The sequence below is a fragment of the Macaca thibetana genome, chromosome 6, assembly GCF_024542745.1.
Source record: "Macaca thibetana thibetana isolate TM-01 chromosome 6, ASM2454274v1, whole genome shotgun sequence".
Lineage (NCBI taxonomy): Eukaryota > Metazoa > Chordata > Mammalia > Primates > Cercopithecidae > Macaca > Macaca thibetana.
In genome coordinates this window covers 139,460,677-139,480,298 of record NC_065583.1, presented here as the reverse complement: position 1 = coordinate 139,480,298, position 19,622 = coordinate 139,460,677, and the positions used below count along the sequence as shown (strand labels likewise).

General features: G+C 44.1%; 1 protein-coding gene and 1 pseudogene across 2 annotated transcripts in view; one reads left to right on the top strand and one right to left on the bottom strand.

Moving 5' to 3' along the window:
• EGFLAM (EGF like, fibronectin type III and laminin G domains) overlaps nucleotides 1-19,622 on the bottom strand; it is a 200,888-nt gene that overhangs the window by 20,650 nt on the left and 160,616 nt on the right. Inside the window, exons 13-17 of one of the 2 annotated variants that reach the window (XM_050795117.1) lie at nucleotides 19,090-19,215; nucleotides 16,844-17,087; nucleotides 12,817-12,928; nucleotides 8,778-8,894; nucleotides 5,610-5,790 (exon numbers count right to left, since the gene is read on the bottom strand). In XM_050795117.1, coding sequence (XP_050651074.1) covers nucleotides 5,610-5,790; nucleotides 8,778-8,894; nucleotides 12,817-12,928; nucleotides 16,844-17,087; nucleotides 19,090-19,215 — 780 coding nt within the window. The remainder of the gene's footprint in view (nucleotides 1-5,609; nucleotides 5,791-8,777; nucleotides 8,895-12,816; nucleotides 12,929-16,843; nucleotides 17,088-19,089; nucleotides 19,216-19,622) is intronic. The other variant, XM_050795118.1, reaches the window with a different exon arrangement.
• LOC126957021 (60S ribosomal protein L27-like) lies at nucleotides 13,745-14,213 on the top strand (annotated as a pseudogene).

Genomic DNA, 19,622 nt, shown 5'->3' with positions numbered 1-19,622 from the left:
GTCAGGTGTGGTGGCTCATGCCTATAATCCCAGCACTTTGGGAGGCCCAGGTGGGTGGATCACCTGAGGTCAAGAGTTCGAGACCAGCCTGGCCAACATGGCGAAACCCTGTCTCAACTAAAAATACAAAAATTAGCCTGGTGTGGCAGGGCATGCCTGTAATCTCAGCTACTCGTGAGGCTGAGGCAGGAGAATCGTTTGAACCTGGGAGGCAGAGGCTGCAGTGAGCCGAGATCACACCACTGCACTCCAGCCTGGGGTGACAGAGTTAGACTCCATCTCAAAAAAAAAAAAAAAAAAAAAAAAAAAAAGTTGAAGGGACCAATGTTTCTTTCCCACGTTCACAGGACCTTAGCAAAGGAAAAGGCCCTGTGGGCATGGAAGGCTAACTTCCCCAACAACCAGGGCTCCTCTCAGCAGCGTCCTTGATGGATGTCCATCCCGCAGGAGCAAACACTTCCCACAATGAGCAGCTCACTCTTAGACAAGGTAGCACACTCCCGTGCTGGACCATTCTACTAGGCACAGAGATCTTTATTATAGTACACTGACTGTAGCCACAAAGTAAAAACAAACAAAACTTTCCCTACACTAGCAGCCCTTCAACTATCTGAAGACCAACATCTACATTAAACACCCCCAGATCTCCCATTCTGGGGGTGTTTAATGATATACCATCCACAGAAAAGAAATTCCTCTGAATTTGGCTCTTGCAGTTGGTTTAAGTGTTTTCTAAAGGAAGTTATCCTTCGCATTTTAGTGCATAAGTACATCAAAGCATGACTCTAATCATCTTATATTTTTTATTTTTTGAGATAGAGTCTTGCTCTGTCACCCAGTCACCTAGGCTGGAGTGCAGTGGCATGATCTCGGCTCACTGCAAACTCCGCCTCCCGGGTTTAAGTGATTCTCCTGCCTCAGCCTCCTGAGTAGCTGGGATTACAGGCATGCACGACCACACCTGGCTAATTTTTGTATTTTTAGTAGAGATGGGGTTTCACCATGTTGCCCAGGCTGGTCCCAAACTCCTGACTTCAGGTGATCCACCCGCCTCAGCCTCCCAAAGTGCTGGGATTACAGGTATGAGCCACCGCGCCTGGCCTGACTCTAATCATCATAAAAGCATATATTGTTATGCGATATCAGAGCATCTGAATGTTTGGTTGTCCTAGGGTTTGTCTTTGCAGGCATTACTAAGCTGCTTCCAAAGCCATAGACATCTTATATGACCGTGTGACTGACAAGGAATGTACCTTGCTAGTTTTAAGATGGAGCTGACTTTTAAAATTGTGTCACCCTGGCTCTCCTATGCTCCTGTTTCAGGAATCTTGGGAACCATCTTAGAATTGTGCTATTAGAAGTTCCAATTACTAAAGGAGGAAATGACCAGAATGAGGAACTGGGAACAGCCAACATGGTCATTAGCTGAAGGACTGCAGCGAACGGTCTGGGTATTTGTTTAATGTGTATGTTTGCATGTTTCACTCTTTAATTCATCTGTAAGATAAACACAATTGAAATTTTTTTCCTATATAACAACTGAATTACTTGTGTAACAATAACCTCTCTTTTCCAATTAATTTGAAATGACTTATTTTTAATATATTAAATATATTTTTAACATATTAAATATATTAAAATAATTACTATATTAAAATTTTATGTTTAGTATTAAATATTAACATATTGTTAATATAATTTAGTATTTAAAATCAAATATTAATATATTATTAAATATAAAATTTAGTATATTAATTTTCAATACATTAAATGATATAAAATTTAATATATTAAATTACATTAAAGAGAAATTCCCTTTAGTATGCATGATTTATGTGTTTTATTAATTTGTGGTTTGTATACGGAGTTTTCTTATATTTGCAGAAGCTTTTTTTTGTATATACACTGGGACCAAAAACAAAAAAATCACCCAAATCAGACCCTGGAACATGATGTTACTCAACTAAACACAACATAAATGCCCTAAATGTTGCATGTGTGGTAGGTCAGTATTGATCAGGCAGCACTGGATACTTATGGACTGTGCGCCCCGATGAGTACATGCGCTAAGCTAGCTTTGTCTCAACAGCTGTTGGCTGTCTTGTGCGGGGCCATCTGCTATAGAGAAACACCGCCATCTAGTGGTCTGTGGGATCCTACACAGTGTGAATTGAAGCTATTCTAGTAACACAAGGAAGGGCAGGGCCAAAGCTTAGTTTCCCAGGTGACTTGTCCACTATTGACTGGGAGAACCCAGAGAAAACATCTGTGCCCTGCATTCACCTCTTAGACACTCAGAGCATAGCAAAGGCTCTGAGAAATTCTGCAGAAGAGAGAGAATTGTCTGTTTACTCAGGATTATCCAAATGTATTTCACCATAGAAGCCTCCTCCCATTTTGTGTACATGAATGCGTGTGTGTGTGTGTATACAAAGCAGCGATTAATATTCCTCAGAACTTAGTTTTTTACATGTGCTTTGTGAAATTCTTCTAGAACATTTTAGTAACTTACTTAGATACACAAGCTCTGAGGAACTGGGACACAAGATGGGTCCACTTGGATGCAAGTAAAGAAAAAAGGAACAAAATCTCTAAATATGGAAGTAATTTTTGATGGGGAAGGCCTTGTTGAGAAAAAAGGGGGCCTAGGCATTGGGGTAATGCATGGGGTGCTGAGGTTTAGGCTGGGGAAGATGCCTGAAAGTCAAATCCACCAATTGGAAGGCGAGAGGACCCCCAAGGTCAAACCTTATGTTTGTTCTTGGCACCTGAAGTCATGGCTGGGAGTAAGAAGAACCTCTGGCTTCTCCTGTCCTGGTGGGTCTTGAAGATGGGACAGACAGGTTTGAGTTTCTGCAGTGGCCACTGCTACAGGAAGCCTGTGGTATCCCAAGAGCCTCTCAGATGCTTAGTGGGAGCTTGGTGCACCCCTCAGTCTGGGTCAAACTCTCCTGTTCTTGCCTCCAGCCTCACAGGGAAAAGTGGGGGCCCTGAAACCACCATGTAGCCTTAGTGCCTGGAACTGCTCCAGGATTTGTCTGAGTTTCTGGCCCCTGCTCTCCTGGGTTACCAAGAGGTGGGAACAAGTGTCAAATTGTCCAACTACGGCCCTTGTGGAACTCACTTGCCACACTATCTGATGCAGCTGAAAAGACCCAGACTCACTGACGATCCAGAAAATGAAATTCCTCATGAAGAAAGGCCCTTTGGTATGGACTGGATGAGGCCTGATGCTGGTTATTTCTATACCATTTTGTTCCATGTAAAAGGACTGGTTTAACTTCTGTAGGGATACTGGGAACAGGTTCTTGCTTTTAAAACATAGTTTGATTATGAGGCAGAAAAGAACTCCAACTTTGAAATATATGAGGCTAAAAATCACCTTGCTGAATGAGACAGGATTCTTTCTGACAACCAAAGATGGCTTCTCACCATTCTTGGTCTTTCAAACCAAGGATTTCCCCAAACTTTCTATGTATTCTCTTGCATCTCTATGGAACAACATAATTGCCCATTTCTTTTCCTTTTCTTTCCAATCTTTACAATGGGACTAAATGCTTTCCCCAATATTATAGCAGTTGGCATGGCAACTGCCCACAATTGGTACCTGCTGGAGCCTGGAAAAATTGTTGCAGAGCCCCATTAATCCTCTCCAGTCATTATGATGGGAGAGGAAATTATGGGATAGGGGCCATACCTCTGATATATGAAGCTTCTTAGGATTTGCAAAGGATGCCATCTTCCCAGAAGCAGTATCTTGATTTCAAAATACAATCAGATACTGATTCAACATGGAGGGTGGCTGCTGGCTCATCTGGATTCCAATCCTGGATCTAGACTGCTTTGCAGGAAAAGAGTGTCCTGCAGTTCCCTCTGCCATCATCCATTCTCACGGATCTTGCCAGATCCAGGTGCTCACTGGGATCTACCCCAACTTTCTGGTAAGACTTGCTTCTCACTGAACCTGAACCTATAGTTACAAAGCTATAAATGTGAGCACTTTATCTCTGTTATGGCTGATGTTCTGCAGCAGGAAATGAGGGCTAACAAGATCACACATTATCCTTTCTTTCTCCCTTTCATTTCCAATGCTAAATGTTCATCTAAGTCTGGGATTTATATATTGATCATTAATGTTAGATATAAGGCAGGTACGAACTCGAAGCTCCTGTGGTAAAATTGGAGACTTAGGAAATTCAAACACTGATGTGTGAAATCCAAACCCAATTTTCTGAATGAATGAGCCACTCTTCAGCTAAATCTCTGCAAGTACAACCTATTAGCTAAACAGCAATTTGCTTGTTAGGATTATAATCAGGGTAATTCACAAATGAATCAATTACTCTTCCTTGTTAAAAATACATTTCATGATTTGCCATGTAGATTTCAAAATTCATTTAAATATAAGAAATACTACTAAGTCTTCCAATTGGCAAATTGGCATCTTTCATATTTTCCAAGACTGCTGTAGAATGACTTCTCCTACCATTCCATATACCAACATAACTACCTGTAATTTATAGTTTTCCTCTAAGCTCTAATTCTGATAAAAATCAAGAACCTGGAAATAGGACAGACAGTGCACGTTCCTTCAGAGGCTCATTGCTTTATTTCCTCCAGGTTTTTGTTTTTTTTTTTTTTAAGTTCTTGGGCAGGTGAGGCCACACCGAGACTGAAAAATGAAGGCCCAACATGAGGCCACATTGAGACTGAAAAATGAAGGCCCAACATGATGGATATATGTGGGAAGCCTATTCTAGATACCAGGGCCATGTCCTCCATTTCCCATAAGCAGGTACAAAAAGCAAGTCCAGCAGGGTCTCATGGTCTATGACCTGCCCTGGCTTTCAGTCTAGGGCAAGATGGAAACTGAGTAGCCCACAGCACCTGCTAATGGATTTTATTTTTCTCCCCATGAATAATAATGACCAGTATTGGTTGGTTGCTTGAGTACTTACCAGGCCCTCTTCTAAATGCTGTGGATACATTGTCTCATTTAGTCAACACCATAATCTTCTGTGTTAGGCACACAATAACACTGCTATTATTATTCTCATTTTACAGTTGAGAAAACTGAGGTACAGCAATTTGATAGCTTAGAAAATAGCACTATACAGAAGGCTATGCATAATTTAGTTTGGAGCAAGTAATGTATAATTTGTGTTTTTGCATATTTGGGCAAGGTTTCTCTCATATAGCACTCACAGACAGGGGTCAAAACATTTTTCAGTCTACAAAGCACAGGCATTCATCTATCAGGACAGGCTCCAGGAGTGGCTCAGGCGCAAAACTCCCGGAAACCCCTACTCTGTTGTGAGTTAACTCTTAGGTTGCTAGACCATGAAGCGATTCTCAAGGAAGGAGCCAGGGCAGAGGGTGGGAAACCTATTTACCCACTGTTAGCAGAAGTATTTCAGCATTTAATTCTTATTAAGGAATTATGGTAGTTTATAAATAATCATCCAATAAGGTATTGAAATAATTGATCAAAATAACCAGTATGGCTGTACCACTGTTACAACTCTCCCATTAAGAGTTGTGGTCCCCCAGTGGACTGTCCATTCCCTCCACTCCTTCCAGGGAGCTGTGCCTCAGACCCCTGAGTGTACCTTTCTGGCAGTGAAGCCCCTCAAAGCCCAAGGGGCAGTCACAGTCATAGCCCTCCTTCCTGGGCCAGCAGCTGCCCCCATGGGCACAAGGGGCCCTCACGCAGGGGTGGGCCGCATTCTCCACATTCACCCCGGAGGTGAAGTCATGCTTCACGTGGATGGTTCGGTCGTTCAGGATGATCTTGGGAGAGAAAAACGTAAAGAAATTCAGGAATTGAGAAACATCTTTGTAGTCTTCTAAAGCTTCCCTTAGCACATTAACCTGAGCTACACATACGGAGATTAAACAAAAAAGTTTTGAAGTCCAGTTTCTACTTTTTCTTTTTGCTGAGATGGAGTCTTGCTCTGTTGCCCAGGCTAGAGTGCAGTAGCACAGTCTTGGCTCCCTGCAACTTCTGCCTCCTGGGTTCAAGAAATTCTTCTGCCTCAACCTCCCAAGTAGCTGGAATTAGAGGCACCTGCCACCACGCCTGGCTAATTTTTGTGTTTTTAGTAGAGATGGGGTTTCACCATATTGGTCAGGGTGGTCTCGAACTCCTGACCTCAGGTGTTCCGCCCGCCTCAGCCTCCCAAAGTGCTGGCATTACAAGCACGAACCACCGTGCCCAGCCCAGTTTCTACTTTTATAGTCTTGACATCTATGCAGGAGCTGAAGTGATCTGAAGTGGATCCACTTGGGAGAATCTGCGGAGTGAAGCGCTCCTGTGGTTCCAGAAGACTGGCCACTCGATTAGGTTGTAAAGAAGTCCCAAGAACTACAAAGTTCAGATTTCAACCCAGTTGCACATTAGAACCACCTGGGGGGCTCTTAAGAAATACTAATGCCCAGACCCACCCATTCCCATTGAACCAGAATCTCTGAAGGTGAGACCAAGTTGTCAGTAACTTTAAAAAGTTTTTGAGAGTCACCTCAGAAGATGCAGCCCAGGTTGGGAGACACTGGTATATAAAGGAGAGCGGGGAGAGTACAAAACACAGTGTTACGGAGGCGGAGGTCAAACAGGGCATCCTGGCTCCCGGTGGCTGTGGAATCCAGAGACACTTCCTAGTGTACTCCTGTATGTTTCCGACTAATGTTCTCAAGAAGTCTCCTAAAATTCCATGAGCTGGACCTCCCCGATTATCCCACTCACTCCTGCCATCCTCCTTCCCTGACGTTCCTGAATCCCCTCCCTCTGCACATTCCCTTCCCCACTTAAGAAACAAAAGTGAAACACAGGTCACATTCTTTACCCCACTGTACATGGATTTACTGGTGCTCAAGAGCTCCCTTGCACCTTCTGCCCTGTAATGTGACTCTAGTGAAACTGATAAATTATGAGGAAGGGCTACCTGGTACCCCAGCCCCCAATAAATGGATCCAACATTACCAGAATATGGATTTACTTTGAACTATTGCTGGCTTTGCAGAACTTGGAGACAGAAAGAACGCCTCCCAGGGGAACCCCCACTGCCCAGGGTTATAAGAGGTTAGCAATGGCACTTCCTGCCATGAATCTAAGCTTCCAAAGGCTTGCCTGGCCCTTGGAGAGCACTGGGAGAGTTGAGAGAAAACTTTTCCCCAGTCCTGAATCTGAGAAGCTGCTAGAAAGTAGGCAGGATCCTTCTACAATCTCCTCCTTTCATGCTGCAAGTGAAGGACCAAGAGACTGCATAATATGTGCTGAGACAAGCCAAGAACAGCACTGTTCACTACAGCACACGGCCAAGCCCGTGAATCAGGCAGGAGAGGGTGGTCCTTCTAGCAGGAGATAGGGAGAGGGTTGTGTGTACCGGGTGAAGGGGAGGGCACAGCCTGAGAAGAGCGGGCAGAGGATGGATAATGTCTTGGCATCCCAGCTTGTTTCCTAGGTGAGAATTTGAAACACCTGGTTAAGCATGGCCACTCCCACTCATGGGGTGTGAATGGTCTGAACTAAGGTGTCACACACCTCAAAGTTCAGTGACAAAGGGAAACACATGACTGTCAGCAAATGTTGACTGGGCCTGACACTGCGATGGGAGATAAGATGGCCACAGCCCCAGGGGTCCTTTTCAGTGAGAGGAGGGACTCTTTCATCATTCCTCCTTCACCTTAGCCTCCCTCATGCTCCATCAGGATCCTTTAGCCACCACTGGCCACGAAAGGAAAACAGGATGAAGCTAATGTCCAGGAACTAAACATGCTTTTCTTTAGATCCTTGTTCTCCCAGTGTTCAGTGGTTCTGCCCACCTGGGCTGGGGGGTCAAGCAGGTCTGTTGCAGACAGAGCGTGTCTTCATAACCACAGAGATCATGGGCAGCCCCATGAGAAGGAGTAAAAGACAGAGAGCAGGCCAGAAGCAGTGGCTCACGCCTGTAATCCCAGCACTTTGGGAGGCCAAGGTGGGCAGATCACAAGGTCAGGAGTTTGAGACCAGCCTGGCCAACATGGTGAAACCCCGTCTCTGCTAAAAATACAAAAATTAGCCAGACGTGGTGGCAGGCGCCTATAATCCCAGCTATTCGGGAGGCTGAGGCAGGAGAATCTCCTGAACCCAGGAGGTGGAGGTTGCAGTGAGCCGAGATCACGCCACTGCATTCCAGCCTGGGCGACAGAGTGAGATTCGGTCTTAAAAAAAAAAAAAAAGACAGAGAGCAGGGAAGCGGGGGAGTCAGTATCTTTTACTGAATTTTTTTTTTTTCCTGAACCTTCTAGGGAAAAACTCTTGATGCTCTTAAGAGCTTGGTTACATGATCAATGAACACCAATTGCTAAAGTGTGGGGGTGGGGATGAGCACTGGCTCTAACGTTGAGCAAACTGCAAAGTACCGCCAAAGAAAAGCGCGGAGCCAAGGTTGCTATTCACCTCCATCCACTTCCTTCCCTACTGTGGAAGTATCTGCAGACACCTGATGCCATTTCACTCCCTCAGCAGTCCTAATATAGTTTGGTAGATTTGCTGTAAAAATTCATCATCACCAAGTAGCATTCATGGAATGTCTGCTGGGCATAGACCCAGGAGCAGATGTTATAAGAAAGTGAGGTTGGAAAGCCACGCTGCGGGCATTAAAATATAAAATCTGAAAAATGTGAAAACTTTCTCAAAGTGTCTTTCTTGGGTGCAGCAGATGACACTGATCGCAACCCTCACTTTCATTGTCCACAGTCTGGGTGGCCCAGTAAACATGAGGAAGAGACGCCTGTACCTTCTGGATGCTCCCGCTGAAAGGCTTCAGGACACCTGAATTCTTCTTCACATCATCATAATTGGGGACTCCGCCAACAAAAATGTCTGTGTTGCACTTAATCTGTGTGAAGCCTCCCTGCCAAGAGATTAAAAACAAAGCATGGTATAACTTTAAAACAGATGTTCAAAATGATCACATGGGTCTTCGGTCCCCTGTTGTGGAACAAAATGGTAGACAGAGCCTCAAGCCCCACACGACCATCTGTCTACACGTGGGCTTCACTCTCACAGTGCTTCTCATTGCTACTTACCACCTGCCTGCATGTTGGTGAAAGTCTTCATGTCTCTGAGACTTCGTTTCATTGTCTGCAAAATGGGAGTCATTGTATCTACCTCATAGCTATGTCATGATGACTGTGGCAGACTGCACTACTGGTCACAGGTACCCTCCCCACAGGAAGATTGCCTCCAACCTGTCGGCTGGCTCAGATGAGCTTGTGTGACTTCCTATAGCCAATAAAACATGAGCAGAAGAGAAAAGAATCACTTCTGGGCAGAAGCTTTCAGAGCCAGAGAGTAGTTCACCATGGCCTTTTCTCCTTCCCTCTGTTCCTGCAGCCCGGATCTCAGATTAGAGCTGCAGCTAACCATTGGTGGGTATGTGTCATGAGTGAGAAATAAACCCTTAAATTTGAGAGCTCTGGGAATGAACACACTTTAGATAATGTTAAGTTATTATTTCCTTTGATTTACGATAAAAGAAATACAAATACTAGCAGCTTTGATCGTTTATTTAACAAATATTATCGGGCACTTACTATAATATGCCCCATCTACTATGTTAAGTGCTGGACAAACAGCAGAAAATAAGAAAGACGCAGCCCCTGCCCTGCAGGGGTTTACACAAGTAGGGAATACAGACAAGTGAAAGAGCAGGTGAGATCAGCACTGGGAAGAACTGTACAGGTGGCTATGGGTGCACCGGGGTGCTGGACAAGGGAGTCTCATATCCTACCCTAGACACAGGGAGTGGGGGAGGTGGTCAAGGAAGAGTTAACATTGTAGAAACTGGAAGACACTGGGGCTTAGAGAGAATGTGAGTGTAAGGCACAGGCGAGAAGGGGCCAGAGCATGCAGGGCCTTATACGCCACATTAGGAGCATGAACTTTACCCAAAAAACAGTGAGATTTAAGCAGGAGAGAGAGAGAGGTCTGTGCTTTGGAAGATCATTGGCCAGAAGGAGGAGAATGAATCTGGGGTCATGTCAAGGGTAGAGAAGACGAGACAGGCGAGCCATGGAGGAGGAGGCTCTGTTTATCTTAGGGAGCGCCCACAGTGGCTGGGTCCAGCCAGGTAGCCCAGGGAAATTTCAATTAGATTAATTGACCGAAGTGCCTTCTGTCAATAGCCTTCAGGCAGCTTTGAGGGTTCTTACTTAACTAGGAGGTTATCAAAGAAGCACAAAGGCTTTCAGGAATTCTTGTGGCCCAGAAGAATACTGAACCAGTCAGGAACTGTCACCACAAACCCACAGGCATCTTTCTCTTGTCATTGCTCTTACCCAAAAGCTAAAATAAGATGGAGAGAGGAAAGGAGGAAGGACACAGGGTCAAGGAGGTTTCAGAGCAGCTGGCTGCTAGGAAAAAAAACTGCATTATGTCTGTGTCCAGCGGCGGGGCCTCGTGGAGTGAGGAGCAGTTCCTTTTGGCTGCTCATCAAAATCCTCGTCCAACACCCTCCTGCTGACAAGTGGAAGGGCTGCAGCTGCCATGCCCAAGGGGGACCGCAGGAGAGAAGCAAACAGCCCCCACCAAAGCCAGGCCTGCTCTGCAGTGAGGGGTTTTATGTCTGGATCCTACACTTTGGCTTGGCTGGAAGCAGTTTGCAAAGCTGAGCAAACCTCCAGGCTGGAGTTTCCTGAAAGTCTCAGAAGCACTGCTCTTCCATGCGTCTTGCATAGTCAGACCCAAGCCCAGGCCACTGATATTTCTCAGTGCTGCCAGCTGAGCAGCCTGGTGGTCAGGTTTAGTCTGCACACAGGCTCTTGGGTGCTTAGGTCCTGGGTTAGCCTCTCAGAGTGTACTCTAACCCCTGCCCTCATCTGTCTCTGAGCTCTAAGACCACTGCCTTGTCAGTCACACTTCGAACATGATATGGCCAGCGGGGGAACCGAATTCCTTGTGGAAAAGACTTGATGAAGGTTTAGCATATGGAGATCAGGCATTGGCCTTCCCACTCCTGGCTCACAGTAGACTCAGCAGAACGTCCCTCCAATGCACACACCAAAGCCACACCTTCCTGTGGGTTCCTTTTGCTTTTCTTTTGCTTTAAAACTCCAGTCAGCTCCATTCACCCACATGCCACCAAAGGTCAAAAAGTCAAAATGGAGGGTGCAGGTGCCACCATATTGGCTTCATGCTCTTTTGCTGATGTGCAGTGATAGAAACTCTGAGGTGTGGTTTTTACCTATGTGTCATCTCTTAAATCCTAATAGTAAATGCAGCGTCCTGAAGAGTAACTTATTTATAGTCATGGACCCTGCCCCTACTGTTTACAAACATTCCCATCCTCAGCTTTTGTTCCTGTTTTACAGGTGTTTGCAACTAAGATCTAGAGAGATACAATTGAATTTATATCATTAAACCAACAGACAGCCAGGTGCATTCTTGTGAGCTTCTAATTCTGTCTTGGAGTAAAGTCGGCTGTTAGAATGTTCTGGATTGCACCAGAAGTGACTCCAGTTCTCCATTTAAAATCAATTTCCCTTCATCCCTTCCTTTCTTCCCTCCCCCTCCCTTCCTGCCTTCCACAGATATATATGGAGCATTTTCTAGGTGTGAAGGGTGCCCACCCCTTGACACAGAACCCAATTTGGGATTCCCCTCATTCCCAAGGAGGTCCGTGGTTCCAATTGGTCCTCCCACTGCAGGAGCCCCTCAGGCTGGCTTCTGGACATATGTGACCCTCTTTCTTCTCTCTCCAACCAAGTACCTCTTTCCCCAGCAAAAGTGCCTTTTCCTTCCTTTTCTTTTTTCTACTAGTCTATTTGCTTATTAGTATACCCAAATTTGTCAATGTCCTTTGCAAATCTTCCTTTGCACAGAATGAAAACTGGTGGGAAGTAAGATATTGGCAAATCTAAAGTCCCCTCTATTTTTGAGGAACTGTAAACTGTGTGTGTGTTTGCAGAATCCTAGCAGGCTATAGTTTAAAGCAAATCTCCCTGACTTCCTCCTAAAAATGTTATTTTTCTTTGTACATGACCTTGGAATTAAAATCATGCAGGAAAGTTATAAACTTCAGTAGAAATCCTATCCTCTTGAGTCCATAACCATACACTATTCACTACCACCACCACCACCACCACCACCACCACCACCACCACCACCACTACTACTACTACTACTACTACTAGTGCTACTACTACTAAGTAAAGCTATTTAGTGCTGACCTGGCATCAGGTACTGCTGTTTTTTACATGTATAATTCTTTTAATTCACAAAACAACTCTGTGAAGTAGGCACTATTATCATCACCACCATTATCCCCATTGATAAGAGGATAATGCTGAGACAAGAAAAACAATCTTGGTAGGTCAAGTAACCAGTATGAGCTCACACCACTGGTAAGTAATTGAGCCAGATTTTGAGCCCTAGGGGTCTGGACTCACAGCCCATTCTTGTCAGGCCTCCTCCATGCACCATGGGCCCTACCCCAGAGTCCGTGTTCTTACCTACTACCTGGTGCAGCTGATAAGAACAAAGATGGAGGTGGGAGGTGAAGAGGTGAAAGGCAATTTTGTAAGTGCTAAACGTATTGGGTGTCAACTCACTTAATCCTCACAACAACTCTACGAGGCCCATACTATTATTATCCCCATTTATAGCTAAGTGATAGAAAAGTTAAGTAATTTGCCCAATGGGGAGCTGGGATTTTCACACAGGCACTGAAGTCCATGTACTTAACCACAACACTGTGCTGCTTTTGTACCAAGACAGGCAGAAAACAGTACTCTGGCTCACACTCGCCATCAAGAGAAAAGGTGTGCTGTTCTTACCTCTGCCATTCCCTCCACTACCTTCTGCTTATCCACCTGTAAGATGCCATTCTTTGCTGTGCGAGATACACGAAGCTCGTGCCAGTTGCCTAGGGTGAGGGGATCTTCACTCCTGTGGAAGGAAGATGTGATATTAATTTTATGTGTCGAGTTGATTAGGATAAGGAATGCCCACATAGCTGGTAGAACATTATTTCTGGGTGTGTCTGTGAATGTGTTTCTGGAAGAGATGAGCATCTGAATCAGGAGACTTAGTAAAGATCTGCCCTCATCAACCTGGGCAAGCATCATGCAATCTGCAGAGGCTCTGAACTGAACAAAAAGGAAGAGGAGTGGGGATGTGCTCTCTCTTCTTGAGCTGGGACATCCATCTTCTCTGACCTTGAGCTTCGATGCTGGTTCTTTGGTCTTCAGACTTGGACCAAGACTTACATCATCAGCTTCTTGGTACTTGGGCCTTTGACTTGGACTAGGACGGACATCATGGGCTCTCTGGTTCTCAGGCCTTCAGGCTTGGACTGGAAATACACCATAAAGTTCCTGGGCTGCCAGCTTGCAGACGGCAGGCCATGGGACTTCTCAGCCTCCATAATCATGCAAGCCAACGCCTCAGGATAAATCTCTCTACATGTCTATTTATAGCCTATTGGTTCTGTTTCCCTGGAGAACCCTGACTAACATAGAAGGAAACCGAGCATGGGTTAGCATGTTATGGATCATTTTTGTCAATCTAGCCATGAGGAAGCTAATGCTAACCTTAGGCACCCCAATCCATTCAGTAAAAAGAAAACACTAATTACTGCTTAGTAACAACAGCAGGATTAGTTACTGCTTATTGGACCCCTTCATACAGTAGGAGCATTGCATTTATTGTTTTATTTGTTCCTTACAATGAGGTTCAGTGAGTCTGGTGATATAAGTTTTCTAGATGAGAGGTGGTGTGAAGGTAAAATATGGTCATGATTGCGCACAAGCTTGGAAGAAGAGAAAAATTATAGGAGCTATAAATTTTTCTGTATTGATGTAAAAAATCAATTCTTTAGTGTACCAATGTCTGTAACATACTTTGAAATGCATAAAAAATAAGAAGGACCTTTCTGCTGTAGGCCTGAGTGGTTGCTGTTGAAAAGGGCACATTCGTAAAACCTAGAAAACTGGTGGTGGTCCTGGCCAGACGCTACTCCAACGCAAAGCTGTCATCACGAAGAACATTGATGATGGCACCTCAGATCGCCCCTACAGCCACCAGATATCCCCTTGGACAAAACTGTCATCAATAAAGATGTCTTCAGAGACCCTGGTCTTAAACACAAGGCCCAATGGGAGGCTAAGGTCAAGTTTGAAGAGACGAACAGATGGGCAAGAACAAGTGGTTCTTTGAGAAGCTGCAGTTTTAGATGCTTTGTTTCCGTCGTGAAAATTTTTTTAAAAAATAAGAAGGATGGATGGACAGATAGAACAATGGCTAGATATGTGATGAGGCAAATATAGCAAAATGTTAATTACAGACTATAGGTGCTCAGTATCAGGATGCCTACCGTACAATTCTTCTAATTTTTCTATATGTTTGAAATTTTTCATAATAAAATATTGGGAGGGAAACAGATTCCATATTTTCTGATATTGTAAAAATGATTAAAATTACATTAAAAGTTCAATTATTCATTCAAAGTGGAAGTGCTTAAAGTTTAACGATATTTATGCAAGTTTTACTCATTACATTTTATAGTGAGGTGTGCAGAAAGACACTCATTATTGCATTTGTATTTCTAGCAATGTCTAGTTCCTGGCCCTTGCTGAACTTCCCAGTTATCTCGTGGTCCTGGATCATCTTTAGAAAACCATGAGGAATACCAATGGGCACAATTATTGAAAGGTCACCACCCCCTCGCTTGATTTTTTTTTGCTTTGGCAAATGCTTTTGTGATTTGTTCTTAGCAATTAGAATTTAATCACCTTGGCTAAATCAATATGCAATAAAGAAATAAGCAGCCCTTTTTAAGTGGTCTATCTCCATAACAGAGCCATTTCATGTTTTTGTACTGCAGAGGTCATTTGCTGTCAATATGCCACCTTCTTCAACATCCTTTTATCGATCACGGCCATCAAGAACTCATTTCGATTGTTGTGATTTTTTAATCAAGTTCATAATGAATTTGCCCATCTTATCCTTTTCCTAAAGTTAAAATGATCTGGCCACTTCTGCAACTTCCTGTAGTTTGGGTTTTCACTGCATTTTCTTAATTAAGCAAGAAGTCTTTGAAATGGTTTTCAAAATAAACAGCTTCCAATGGGGCATCTGAAACACCAAGAGTAATCACTGTTGTTAGGTTACGCTCAGGAGGGGATGGGATAAGGGGGCAGATGGTGGTTTGTCCCTTAGAAACTCTTGCCTCATTTTCATCACCTAATTCTGAAAAATTCTTTTTCCAGTTGCCTTTCCTGACAGGCAGTGAAACAATAACTTAATAAATGTACAAAAAAAAATTTAAAAACACCTTGTGTCAAAAACAAGCACAGAGTTATGAAAGAGAAATGCAGGACTTCTAAGGGTTCCATGTGCTCGTGACCCCACAGCTGGAGCTGCCACTGCACAGAGGCAGTGTGGAGGGGGCAGTCTGTCCAGGAGGAGGGCTGATGAGCCCCGATCCTCTCCTGGATCTTTCTGGTCATTCCTTATCCAGGAAGAAAACCATTTAAAAGTGCAAGGTGATATTCAAGGTGTCTTCCTTTGTCAACCTGACATACAGTTCTAAGTGAATTGCTTAGGCTATTTTGCATAATCATATGTAAATTGAATCAATTAAATCCCCACCAAAGTTGTCTTGAAATATAGGATGTTTTTGCATAACCAGAGGTACAACAATATTTATCCATTCCCCTAGGGGGAAGGTGTCACTGATGTGCAGGAATTCAGCCACAAGGACAAAAACAAACCATCCTTTTTAAGAACTGTTAAAACCTAATGCAGTGAGCATTTTCTGTCAGCCAGGAAAAATGATCAGTAGTTAAGGGCAATGCATAGTTTTAGCATCTCACCCACATACTCTTTTTAAACATGACAGTCTAGCAATATGAAGAGTGATGGAAAACAGTTTGCAACATTCTTTGAAACAACAGACTAACTGATATCATGTTACAGGGCACCATGGAGCAAAACATTCTAGTGAGTTTCAAAAGAGAAGCATTAGACAAACGTAGGAACAAGAAGTATGTCTGCATTCGATTAGTGGCCCCTCCGGCTTGAAGGTTAAAACTACCATCAACGCAATAAAAAGATGGGAGACATAAATAAAAGCATCTGCATCTACAAACTACAGGCTCCAAGGAACAATCCACCTGCTAAGTAATTTAATAGCATAAACTAGATAACAGTAGGAAAGTTTTGACTACTCAGACCAGTTCTGCAAATACCAGCAAGTACTGCAGAAGCACCCATTTCCTGCTATGCTATTGAAACCACTCATCGCACATCTTTCCTGAGCATACTGCTTAGGGAACCAGTCTTTGCATTGCTGACGATTCACTGTCAGTTTCCATTAAAGAAATAGTTCAAGAGGAAAGTGAAAATTTAGAGTGAGGTCATCAAGGACACTTTTTCCAAAAATATTAATACTTTTTTACTAATTGACATGTATTTGCTGGATGCCCATCATGTGACGCTCTGTATAAGATGCAGATTAGTTACAGTTTGTCAAGTTTCTGCGGATGACGTGGCATAACTTTAGGTGGAAATGGAGGCAGTTTACCTCCACCTGAAGCAAGTCCATTTTCCATAGTTTGAAGCATAGAATTGCACCTGTTGGGTAGTTATTTGAGAAAAGGAAGCCTTGTGGGAAGGAGAGTACTCTCTATGGGAAGCCTGTCGTCTGCCTGAAGCAGGACAAGTCAGCACGAGTTTCAGAAGATAAGCATGTAGAGAAGACAGGACGAGTGTGAGCTGCTGAACGGCAATTTGGGTTTTTTTCTGAAGCGGTTACTATTTGCCTTTTTAAGGGAAAGGGTCCCAGAAGGTTTCAGCCCTCACCTGAGAACACCGGTCCCAGAGCCACAGTCAAAGCGGAACTCCACGTGGCCCCCCGCCATGTTGATGGACAGGAAGTCTTTGCTGCCTGTGTCATAGCTGTACAGGAGAACACCATCTCCTGAGTCTGGCCGAAATGTGATCTCAAACTCCGTGAAGGAAAGGTAATGCTGGGGCTCCAGTGGCCAGGGAGTTGCAGCGTAGGATCTCAGAGACTCTCTGAATTGAGGAATGGTCAAGATGAAAGCTGAAAAAACAAGCACGGTGTTAGAAATCAATCTGTGGCAGAAACTGGCCAGATGTGCACCCACAGCTGTGTTCTTTTCCTCCGGGGTACAGACCTAAACTATAATTCCCAGCAGCCCTGCAGTTAGGTTGCTGGTGTGACTGAATTCTGGCCGGTAGAATATGGGTGAAAGAATCATAGAGAACCCTAGGTGTGGCCCCTAAAACTTCCCTCCATCCTCCATGCTCCTCCTCTCCTCTTGTGTGCTGGCAGGATGCAGGTATCAGTGGAGGACTCTAAGGTCCTAGAAGAGCCATTAGATGGAAGGAAACTGTGTCCCTGTATAACTGTGTGGAGCAGAACGCCCTCTCTCACCACTGCCTCTGACCGGCAGTGATTTTGTAATATGAGCGAGAACCAGCTTTGACTAGTAAGGCTTCTGAAATATGAGATGGTATGTAACAGCATTGGCTTACCCTGACTCATATGCCCTCTTTTAGGTGACATGAGATTTGAGATTACAAACGTTTTCCCCAGCATGGTATCTTAGGTCCAAATCTGAATTAGGGAAGAATTTGGCTAGTTTTGTGATCTTAGCCTCAGTTTTATTTTCTTTTTATTTTAATTTTAGAATTCGGCAAAAATGATTTTCCAAAATCATTTTTGGACCCCTCCATGATTTTCCAAAATCTTTGAAATTTTTTGTTATTATTTGTGTGTGTGTGCACACATACGTGTATTTGTGTGTATGTGTGTTTCCATGTTTATATACACATAGTGTGTGCATGTATGTATATTTACATACTCTCTGTACATACAGTATTAAAGTATGGAATAATTTAGTAGAACAGTACAAATAAAGGTTAATTTTGTCCCATCACATTGCTAATGTTTCTGTGTCTACCTTCCCAATCCATTTTTCTTCCGAAGATGGAGTCTCGCTCTGTCATCCAGACTGTCGTACAGTGGCGCGATCTTGGCTCACTGCAACCTCCGCCTTCTGGGTTCAAGTAATTCTCCTGCCTCAGCCTCTCAAGTAGCTTGGATTACAGCCATGCACCACCACGCCCAGCTGATTTTTGTATTTTTAGTAGAGATGGGGTTTCACCACGTTGGCCTCGTGATCCGCCTACCTCGGCCTCCCAAAGTGCTGGGATTACAGGCTTGAGCCATCGTGCCTGGCCCCACCTTCCCAATCTTTTATCAGAAATTGACAGATATTCTAAAGAGCATGAGCATGAGCTTTAAATGCTTTGAATTCAGTCTGATACAAACCATACCAATACAGGCTTTAATTGGGAGGTAGAGGCAGGAGAATGGTGTGAACCCGGGAAGTGGAGCTTGCAGTGAGCTGACATCGTGCCACTGCACTCCAGCCTGGGTGACAGAGCAGGACTCCGTCTCAAAAGAAAAAAAAGTTACTCAAGGGCCAAGAGGAGCCTACTCATTCTTAGCATCTTGAAATGAACATATGTTTGGCTGAGGGATGGAAGGTGCCCTGCAGTAAGAAGTGCTGAAAGGCTCAACATCAGATGAGTGAGTTATCTTTACTAAACAAATTTTGGCAGTCAGACACTCCAACCTGCTTAAAAAAAGTTTCCCCCATCTCTCCCAACAAAGCAATGTTGATCCCATAAAAATGAAAGGGCTTTGTTAGCTTTGTTAAAAGTACATTGATGAGGCCTGGCGGGTGGATCACTTGAGGCCAGGAGTTTGGGGGCAGCCTGGCCAACATGGTGAAACCCCGTCTCTACTAAAAATACAAAAATTAGCTGGGCATGGTGGCACACGCCTGTAGTCCCAGCTACTCGGGAGGCTGAGGCAGAAGAGAATCACTTGAACCCAGGAGGCAGAAGTTGCAATGAGCCGAGATGTGCCACTGCACTCCAGCCTGGGTAACATAGGGAGCCTTTGTCTCAAAAACCAACAACAAAAAAAAACCAAAACACTACATTGATGATAAAGTACATCTACACAAATTAACATGCAGATAGAAACCGCCATCAACTTGCTTCTTTCTCACCATCTTCACAGTGTCGACCTTTAAACCCAAGGGGACAGAGGCAAATGTAGGAGTCGGCTTTGATTGCTGTACAGGTGCCACCATTGACGCACGAGGCCTCATCGCAGATTCCACTGCTGCATTCCCCTAAATACAGAATGGGAATTACAAAGCCCATCCGCCATGTGTGCCAGTCCAACACAGTGGCACTGACCCCACCAGCAGCTCATGGTTCTGAATAAATACAGTTTAGTTCTTACTCCTGTTGATTTGCAGCTCTGCACAACTGCAAACAGGCTTTCAGGATAAGTGGAACCTGCTCTTCATTTTAATTTGATTTTGGTTTGTCCTGTACGAAGAGCCATAGAGACTTTAAAAAACATGATGGACACAATGAATCAAATAATATATTTCTGGGCAATTTTATGACCACTAACTGGGATGACTGAGCTGTTTCTCCTTTAATTCATCTCTCTGTTGCTCCCACAAGAGCATATTTCAATCCCTCCAACGTCAACAGGGTGTTTATGTTAAAAGCGTTCTAAATTGCATGA